This window comes from Nelumbo lutea, chromosome 1 (genome assembly GCF_056320005.1).
Source record: "Nelumbo lutea isolate HS-2025 chromosome 1, American lotus-T2T, whole genome shotgun sequence".
NCBI lineage: Eukaryota > Viridiplantae > Streptophyta > Magnoliopsida > Proteales > Nelumbonaceae > Nelumbo > Nelumbo lutea.
In genome coordinates this window covers 173,315,609-173,326,070 of record NC_142684.1, presented here as the reverse complement: position 1 = coordinate 173,326,070, position 10,462 = coordinate 173,315,609, and the positions used below count along the sequence as shown (strand labels likewise).

Below are 10,462 nucleotides of genomic sequence, written 5' to 3'. Positions count from 1 at the left end.
ATAGTTAAAATAGAAATAACTCATTCCAATTCCAATTTCAGACTCCTATTCCCGTGAATCAAATAAGGCTTTAATACTTAATAGTACACGACTGTAATGCTTTGCTAACTTTACTTAAAAGGTCAAGCAATAGCAGTTCATACTTTGTGAAGTGCCAACTGGCTAGTTGGTAATGTCTCCTGCTGATTATAGTGGAAACTTGGTATTAAATCCTGCTTTCACAAGGTGGAGGTAAAGGGGGATCAAGTGTTGCCGCTCATCTCACAAGCAACAATTGAGTTCTGTGTTCTGTTCTCTCTCTCTCTCGTGTTAGTTTGATATCTATCCTACTTTGTATATTGTTTTATCTTTTCCTTATAAAAAAAGGAAGTATTTGTCAATGTGAATGATTTTGTTTTTATAAAAACAGTAACTATCAAATCAACAAAAATGTGTTAGTTTTTTATGAAATGGCCGTTGTTATTTCTGTTCTAGAAAAATAAATTGAATTTATTTCAAAAGGGAAATCTTATTTTTGCAATCATTGAAATTATGCCTTTAAAGGCAAAAACAAATTTTGGAGTAAAAGCATCTTACGATTTATGAAAAATATTCTTTTAACCAAAAACTTCAAGAACATATTTTTTGTTTCAATTTTGAAAACATAAACACTCATACATGATGTTGCGTAATCCGGGCACTCCTAACTACCTGCTGACTGGCTCCTATCTGATAACGGACGACACCTAAGAAAAAGACGGTGAAGAATTCCTGGGGGACTTGCCCGGGAGAAAATAGTGAAAAGTATAAAAAAGGCTAAGAGTGTAGATCGTACTAGATCACTGAGTTAGCTCGAGAGCAAGTAAGTTCAAGATAAGATCTTAGATGTTCGAGAGAGATAGTCATTTCCTTCAACTAGGAAACTCTTATATAGGCGTTCTTGTCAAATCGGGTGTAACCGCCACTGGGCTTCTGTCGTAGCCATTATCTACCAAGGCCGCGTAGGTAACTGTTGGATGGTACTACCCAATCGGGTGAGTGAAACGTCCTGGGAGGACAGGCATGCCACCATCTGTCGAGAGACGTGGGTGCAGTCTTTTGAATTGGCAGGAACTACGCTGTCGATCAGGAGACGTGGCGCAGTCTGACGGGTACGGTCTTGTCAGATAGAAGCTTCTTGAAAGCATCGTGTCGCTTAGTCGCAAATTACCTTGTAGTGAGTTATCCTGTCGCGAGCTACTTTGTAGCGAGCTCCTAGGGGTACTTTGAGGTGACCCTTCTCAAGGTTGTCTTTGGGGCAGTTTTTCTGCCTAAGTGTTGGAACGAGCTGGTTATCCTAGCTCGCGAGCTAGGATAGACTTGTCTTGGAGTATTCCCTTTCAATATCTCAGGGGACCTCAAGCTCGCGTTGTAGCGAGCTCCCCCTATAATGAGCTATGGTGTAGCGAGCTGCCCTGTGGGCTAGTTACTTAGTCGCGGTCAGGCTGTGGTGCTGAGCTGTTGCTCGTGCTGAGTCATGTCCACGTGTCATCGTCTCAAGGGGTCGGGTCAAATCATCCTCCATCAATACACAACCAAATAACATGTTTCTTCGGTTTTGTTTTGTCTTAATAACCAATTTATATATATTTTGGAAAATTTATGGTATACTCCCCCTCAAAAATTTTTATTGGTTTTCTAAATGTATTGTCCCCTCACTTATGCTACCCCCGCCCCTTTAATTGTGATGGATTGCCCCACCTGCCACTGTTCCCAACTGTGTAAACTCATAATAAAAATCCCTATCAGACTTTTAATTCATTATATTTACAATATTAATATTATTATTCTGATCATCTTGACAAAATAATATTATTATTTTGATTAGGAGATTCTCAAATTACTATTGATTGCCTTCATAATGTACCCCTGACCTCTCCAAGGAGAATTGGGGTAACCATAAGCAGAGATACAAACTGCAATCAGTAACCGATATTGAGAAGGCTATCAAGCAGCATATTTTATTGAAAAGTAGCGCCCAGTTTATTTAGACATATTTGTCCATTCATGGTGAGGGTGGGCCTTGGTGCAACAGTTGGGTTGCTCCATTGCGACCTGGGTGACCATGGTTCAAATCTTGAAAACAGGCTCTCTGTATGTGCAGGGGTAAGGCTGTGTATATCTGGCACTCCCCAGACCCCGCATTGGTGGGCTGCCTCTTTTTTTGTCTATTCATTTTCAAATTGGGTTTTTATTTAGTATATACCCGTTTCAACCATTGTTAATGGTTAAAATACAGGGATGATATTATTTAGAAAATGATATGTTTATTTAATGGTTAGGGTTACTGAGTGTTTCCTGTTTGTGTTTTCTTTCTTCTTTTCCCACAAAATAAGAAATAAATATTCATCATTAATGATTAAAGGGCAGAGCAATGGTCCATAGGTTGATAATGTACATAATCAGTGCCTTCTGATGATATCACGATCATAAACACAGATATGAAACTATGTGCCACCAAATAAATAGATAACCTCAAACGCAGTCTAGAACCCTAAATATCCGAATCACAAAACTAGAGAATTTCCCTCTTCCACAGAATGAGTTTTAGTCATGCAAGACATCATGATTGAGTAAAGAATATAAAAATGATAGACATCTTTACCGAAACAAGCAAGAAAATGAACCACTAGTCAACAGACTCAACACTGAGGAATATAATTTAGAGAAAAAATGCTGATGAAGACTAAGGGTATATGACATCAGTTAGAAAAGGTAAAATACAAAACCGTAGATTTAACTGATCAATACTTCAATTTTTATCCAATAACTAAATATGTTTTCAGTTTAATTTATTTGCAAAAATAATGATATTGATCATAAGAATCAAATTCAGATCTTAGTAAATTAATAGAAGTTCAAAGAAATGGTTTGGAATTTTACAAGAAACATTAACTGAGACAAACAGATTTCAGCAATATGGGCTGCAACAAGCAATTTCATCATTGCGTTCCTTACAGTGAATGATGCAAATGATTCAAATCTCAGCACCAACTGCTCTTCTAAGAATATGCATTCTAGAGTGATGCAGCTGGCATTTTAGGCAAAAGGAATAAAAGAGTCCATAAAATAAATGAATGCCTTTGGTTATCATGGACCATACATCATTTTTGTAACCCATGGTTACCACGGATTACGTTTTTGGTGTTCGAGGTGAAGCATAGAGCAAAGTACATGATATGTTACCAGATAGTGAGAGAAGACGGTTGAACAGAATGAAGTTTAACATCAGTATCATATTAGAGTTCTTATATTTTCAATTCTTGAAATCCTATCACGTTTAATTGTTAACGCTGTATTCAATTTCAGTTCCTATCCCTGATTTCATTAGTGATTCCTAACCTTAGCTCTACATACTTCTGTTGAAATTTAACATTCTACATTGTTGCATGGACTCTCCTAAGTGGATGAAGTATCCACATCAGACATGCATCATATTCCGATACTACATAGATTAGACACTTCAAGAATGACATTTACACAATGAATGCCATTTTCCCAAATGAATACTTAGTACTTTATATTTTTCCTATAGATGTATCCATTAATCCTTGTTTTTTCTTCTTGCCAAGTCAAGACAACTATCAGACATGCATTGGATTCTGATTCCCATGTCCGTGCCCATTTTTTTAATGTGCTGCACAACAGGAGCTGCAACTGGCCAGAGACCTTACCAGTAAGGTAGCTGGCATCTTCATGCCCATGCCCATGCAACATTGTTATTCTTGGTAATAGCTGTTATAATTATTTTGTGGACAGCCTTTTGCAAATGTTTATAATTATTTCTTCTATAGATGTTAAGTGGACACTCTCATTCTTATACCATTCCCTTAATTAAGAAGTAAAATTAGACAGTTTTTAGAAATAGATTCAGAAAGTAAATACATGGTTGAAATACTTATATTGTTCACCAGGAATTTGTTTTGATGGAATTTACAGAAAGGAAACCAAGATGACAACCCTTCTATTGATCATTGGCTCTTTCTTAGACCAAACGTGTCCTCAACACCACTTCGAACTTTCTCCCTTCGCTCAGCAATCATGTCAGAATATGCCTGTAAAGCAGAAATGCAAGTTAACAGCATACACTTCTGCCTTATCTGGTGCATTGTATAAACCAGTTCTACTCCTACCATCAACCAGTTGCCCAAAATGTATCTTTCAGAGCATCCATCTTATACATTTGAGTTAAGAACAGCCAAATATTATTACTAATCATATAAGTGGACCATTCAGCAGCCTTGGGTTGGTGTCATACATATCATCTTGTCAAATCAATCTAATTGGAACTTTAAGGGGGTGTTTCAACAGTATGGTTGGTTTTGTTTTTGCTTTCAAAAACAAAACCAACCACACAACAAAACCACAGGCACAGACATTTCATCACATCTCAAAATTTCAATTTATCATAATCCCCAAGTTCACTATGGCACATTATTGTTTTTGAAGAGAAGGATAACTTATATTCAAAAAGGGGGGCAGGGATGTACAAACAGGCCTAAAAAACATAAAAGGAAAAGCCTGTATCAAACTAAGATGGCAAAGAGTTAGCACTATACAAAAAATCCCTTCCCAATCCTTGCTTTGCTAAGGCATCTGCTGTTCTATTGATCTCCTGGGGAACCCATCTAAAGGAGCAGTTCAGCAAAGAAGACAGCTCATGGATTTCTGCAAGGAGGTGAGCTAGCTTCCATGGACCCTCATCCGAATCTTTTTCCCACTTGTTTGTAACTCTTGAGTCTCCTTCTACTGCTAATGGACTGAAATGGTTGTTCATAGCAACTATTAAACCTTCTATAAGGGATCTGACTTCAGCTTCTGAGGCATCTGCAGCTTGGACTGGGCCACTAAAGGCCCACAAGACATCTCCTGTAGAGTTTCTCACAGTACCCCCTATTCCAGCTGCTGATGGAGGCTGCAGCGACCTTCTAAAGCTGCCATCAAACTGTAAAAAGTAGTCACAGTCCCTACAGGACTTGCAGCCAGTTTCTTTGTAAATCCCCACTGTTCACCCATCGAAGAGCTGGTGGACCAGCATCCAAGAAGTTTTAGATAAGATCTTGTCACGAACACTATCCAAGGAGGAGAAGCTATCCTCAAAGATTTTTATATTCCTTTCTTCCTTGATTCCCCACATCACAGCATGAATTACTGCTTCCCAAAAGAGCTTTCCTCCTTTCCCCATCTTTGGTTTGACCCACTGGGTAACAAAATCAGTGACTGAGTCTGGAGGAGTCCAGCCATAGCTTCCACCTAGAGATGCATCCAGAAAAAATTGCCATATATTTTCTGGAAAAGCTGCAGTTGATTAATAAGTGACTAATTGACTCTCCATTCTCAAAGCACATGAAACAAACATGGGGGGAGATATATCTCTTTCCCAAGGATTTCTTCTGTAAGATGTCACAGGTGTTCAGCTTGCCACAGGCTGCCTCCAAAACGAAGAAGGCCGCTTTGGGTGGAGCAAAGGAGAGACAAATCCTTTTGTCCAGAAGGCTGGGGGGGGGGGGTTCTCTATTAGCTTTTGAAAGTAGGAATTGGAGGAGAACTGGCCTGAGGGAGTGAGGCACCAAATTAGCTTGTCTTGAGATGAGAGAGTGAGGAAGCCTTCTGAGATCATGGAGAGGAGGCAGAAAATGTCTGAGATTTCAGAATCTGTTAAGTCTCTACGGAAGTTAAAATTATATGAAGCTTGGTTTTTTTCCAAAAGGATGGTTGAGGAGACCAGGGCATTTTTATCTCTTACAAAAGAAAACAGGGAAGGGAAGGAAACTGATAGGGGATTGTTTCCCCACCAGAGATCAGTCCAAAATTTTATTTTATTTCCATTGCCCAATCTGTACCTAGTGAAGGAAACAAAAGTACTTTGTGGCACATTATTGCGTTGGTAATAAACATCATTGGCAAGCCTTCTTTCTATGGTTGTTCCTCTGGAGGCTCCACTCAGATTCATGGTGCACTCTGTTCATTTAACCAATTTTTACAACACTATCCTGGATTGAATGAACCACATTTTGTTTCTAGATATTAACCTCATGTGCACTCTGATACCATATTACAGAAAATTCATTACGGTTATTCCTTTCCTTCCAACATCCACCGGTAAAGTCTAGTGAACAATAGATCATAACTACTACAAGCTGACAAACAAAGATGGATAAAAAAAGGAACACTATGATAAACAAACAACAGATGCTGTGGAAATCAACCAATTTTTCCATACTTCACTGTTACTATTTAACTTCTCCAGGCCAGTGTGAGAGAAGGTGCTTCACCAGAGCACCATCCTTTAGGTTTCTCCATTGGATTTAACTTGACTAATATATCAAATAACTGATCTGAGCTGTATTGAGGACATTATATGATTGTTAATGAGATGCTCATACAAGGAGGAAATTGAAGTGTCAGACAAGTGGATGACATTCAAACCTTGGGATATGCATAGAGAAAGAGATACCACCACACACAAATCAGGGATAGAACCACAATGGTGACTGGAAGAGAGTGTAAGATTAGCCAGCTAAAAGTAATAACCAATAGTCCAGTAAGCATTATTGTCCACGGCTGACACCTAGCAAGAAAATGGAAGGGTGGATGTAAATGGAATGGAAACACAAATGTAAATACTGCAATTTCTTGTATGCAACCTTGTGAGCTATGCATAGATATTCCCAGTCAAACAGACCTTATGCTAAATTTTAACAAAACAAATTCAGATTAAGATTTAGCAGTAAACCATATGCATTTTTTGAAGCAACTATTTAGAGTTCTCCACCTTCAAGCCAAAAGAACTCACTTTATGCATTAATATTTTTTACTTTGCTTGCGACTTTACATCACTTTAGTTCAATTTTTACTAGTAATTTAATTCCAATACATGGCCATCTAACTATCTAAGACTGCTCCAAATGCTGAATTGTAAAGATGAATACATAAATGTAGCTTAAACATGGAATTCAGATTTTTAAATCATGAAAAGACACAAGTATAAATAAGGCCTCCATTTTTTATTTTTTATTTTTGGCAGAAATAGGGATACCTAACACCCTCTTACAGGGCAGAAAGAGTGGAAACAAATCTTTAGGTTGTTGTTGTTTACATGTAAAAGGGGCGGGGAAATGGTTAAAACATTTCGAATCGAAAATGTTCTGCATTTCAACAATGGAAAAATAACTGAGCACTATTCAGAATTGCAAGTGTACAAAGCCAGCAAGCCCAATTTCTGATAATAAGGCAAAGTCAATCGAAAAATGTTCTGCCATTTCAACATTGGAAAAAACCTGAGCACTATTCAGAATTGCAAGTGCACAAAGCCAACAAGCCCAATTTCTGATAATAAGGCAAAGTCAATTGAAAAATGCTCTGTCATTTCAACATTGGAAAAAAACTGAGCATTATTCAGAATTGCAAGTGTACAAAGCCATAAACCAACAATCCCAATGTCTGATAATAAGGCAAATTCAATCGAATGCCACCAGAAGTAGAACAGTAGAACTCCAAATGCCCAATAGAGAGTAACACTGTAACAGAAGTAGAAAATCTATCAAAGAAAACGCTTACCATGATGGCTTGGTGTCCCAAACAGAGTCATACTCAAGAGAAAGGTAGTTCATATAACCATCCATGTCCTCAACCACGCCGTTTTCATCCACGAACCTAGACTCGTTCAAGTCATTTCGATTGCATCGAGCAACTGTGACTTGGTTACAGAAATCTTTTGGAGTAAGCTTGATTGAAGAGATTTTTGGCGAGAAAACAAGATTGACGATATGGGTTTTTGATGAGCAATGATGATGTCGTAGTAGAGAAGAAACATGAATGGAGAAGAATGACAGAGTTCCCATTTCCAACTGAAATATCGTTTTCTCTCAATCTCGAGTCTCGCCAACGCCGAAGCAAAGATGAAGATCGAATCGCAATCTATTATCCTGATCCAACTATCCAAGAGCCTATCTCTCACCGTCCAGGTAACATGTGGCCCCACAGGAGATTCTCATCTTGAGCGCCTGTGACACTGAATCTATACGTGTAATGTTTTGTTTCACGGGAATTTTGGATATGAAAAACGCTCATCTGTATTCCTCGGCCCTCGCCTCGACGACATCCCCCGGGCGACTAGAAGCAAGGCACCAACGCGGTCCGGCCCAGGGTTGGAGACTTGGAGTGGGGATGAGCCTAATATGGGCTTCCACAGCATGTTGAAACGCGGTTAGACCCCAGCCCAGACTAGGCTGACTAGCCATAGCCCATAGGGTGCAGGGTGCTTAATGCTTATTATATGGGAGCGGTCTGCTACTCTGCTACTGCTAGCGGGATAACGAGTATAAATAATTAACGAATGTTCCACGTGGCAAGATGGTTGGCGTAAAAAAGACCCCCACACGTCACATCTTCCTCTTGCAACCCGGTGCAACGCAACTATAGTAAAATGCGTATCCAGTTATCCACCTAACTTTTTATTGCTTTCTTACTCGGTCCTCAAATCAAATTTATTGACCATTATATATATAGACCATATAATTTTTTGTGGGCAATTCTACAGGATAAGAAGGCAATAATACAAGGCCAGCCCATGAGGAAAATGCTTTGAGTTGAGCTCCTCCTAGCAGGCTAGCATCATCTTGTTGTGCCGTTGGACCATATTACATACATGGGAGGTTTTGTTTTCAGCACCGGATTGCTGTCAAAGAAATTGGCCGGTCGGATTTCAAATCCGCCTCTTAGCGTCGGCATCACCGGAAAGTCTTCCTGGCAAGGGACATGATGAAAGCCCAATGTGTACCACGGCACGATGTCGTCTCTGTTCTCAATTGGCCTGTTCCTGCAATTCCCAGTCCCAAAAGATTTTGGTTAATGTCGTCCTGAAAACATATGATGTGCCAGAAATTACGTACGTTGGAGCTACAGCCTACCGGGGAGACTGTCTAATCAACAGATAGTTGGTCATAATAGATACCTCCGGCTCCAAATGGGCAAGGTATCGTCCCCTCGGCTCTGATCCATCTGCATATAAGTGATAACCCAGCCGCTCCATTGCTCAGATTTGTTATGGGGAGTGACCCATAGAGCGTACTTCGTGAAGGCACTAAGCATTTGTCGATAGTCATCATCTGTAGAAGAAGATGACTATCCGTTGGTTGTGGGTCCGGTCCGTTCTTGATGATATTAAGTCCTGGAGTTAAGAACCCCACTCCAGTTCAGATTTGGTGATTCTTCTTCCTTTATCTATTTTTTAGTTCAGATTTGCAGCAACTTGGTGAGATCTAAATCACTGTTTGTGTTGTATCCACCTTGCATTTGGTGATGTTAATGTTGCTCTTGTGATCTAATGATTATTTTATTGATGTTTGTAAGCCTCTAATTGCAACTATAGAAGACTTTTGTATCCAAAAATTTCTGAATTAGTGAAAGACTTTTACGGACCATAGGTCCCGTGGGCTTTCCACGTAAAAATTCTGGTGTGCTATTGTGTGGTGATTGTTATCTGTTTTTCTGTTACTTTGCTGAATTGTTTGCTTGTTATTATTGTTGTTGGCATACCCATTTTCACACACAAACTTAGGGCAAAAGTTCTTGTTGTCCTGAGATTTGTTTTATACTCATTTCTTCTACTATAGTGTAACTTACCCAACAGTGGTATCAGAACCACATTGGCTGAAATTAATTGTTTGTGTTGATACAAATGGAGGAATCCTCGGGTGTTATGACAAAATTGACTTTATTGAATTATGCCATTTGGAAACCCAGAATGGACATTCTTTATTGTAAAGATTTGTACTTACCCATAAGAGGTGATGAAGTAAAGCCAAGTGACAAGTCAAGTGATGAATGGGGAATCATGCATAGGAAAACCATAGGCCAAATCTGGCAGTGGATCGACCACTGTATTTTTCACCATGTTGCACAAGAAACTAGGGCTGATGTTTTATGGAAAAAAATTAGTTTATGTATGAAAGGAAAACGGGTTTAAATAGGGCTGCCTTGATTAGAAAACTAGCACACTTGAGATATAAATATGGGACTAATATGTCTGAACATTTGAGTGATTTTCAAGCTTTGATAAATCAATTGACTTCTATGAAATTGAATCTGGATGATGAAGTGCAAACCTTGTTGTTACTTAGTTCCTTGCCTGACAGTTGGGAAACCTTAGTGGTTTCAGTCAGTAATTCAGCCCCTAATGGTATAGTAACCATTGACACAGTCAAAGATCCTTTGTTGAATGAAGAGTCCAGGAGGAAAGAACAAGGGACTTACTCAGAATCTCAAGCTCTTGTGATAGAAAAGAAAGAAAGAGAGGGAAGAGGTAAAAGCAGAGGTCCCCGTAACAAATATAATAAATCCAGAGGAAGGTCCAGGTCCAAGAAAAATATCATTTGTCATCACTATAATAAACCAGAACATTACAAAAATGAATGTAGAGTATGAAAAAGAGAAAAAGCCA

General features: G+C 39.0%; 1 protein-coding gene across 1 annotated transcript; it reads right to left on the bottom strand.

Annotated features, from left to right (window-relative positions):
• Window positions 1-3,832: 3,832 nt before the first annotated feature.
• On the bottom strand, window positions 3,833-8,317 carry LOC148879257 (spindle pole body-associated protein). The gene is made up of 3 exons (XM_088960741.1): window positions 7,579-8,317; window positions 6,448-6,589; window positions 3,833-4,073 (listed from the first exon to the last, which is right to left on the bottom strand). The coding sequence occupies exons 1-3, from the start codon at window positions 7,860-7,862 to the stop codon at window positions 3,990-3,992; spliced, it is 510 nt and encodes a 169-aa protein (XP_088816867.1). The 5' UTR covers window positions 7,863-8,317; the 3' UTR covers window positions 3,833-3,989.
• Window positions 8,318-10,462: the final 2,145 nt, after the last annotated feature.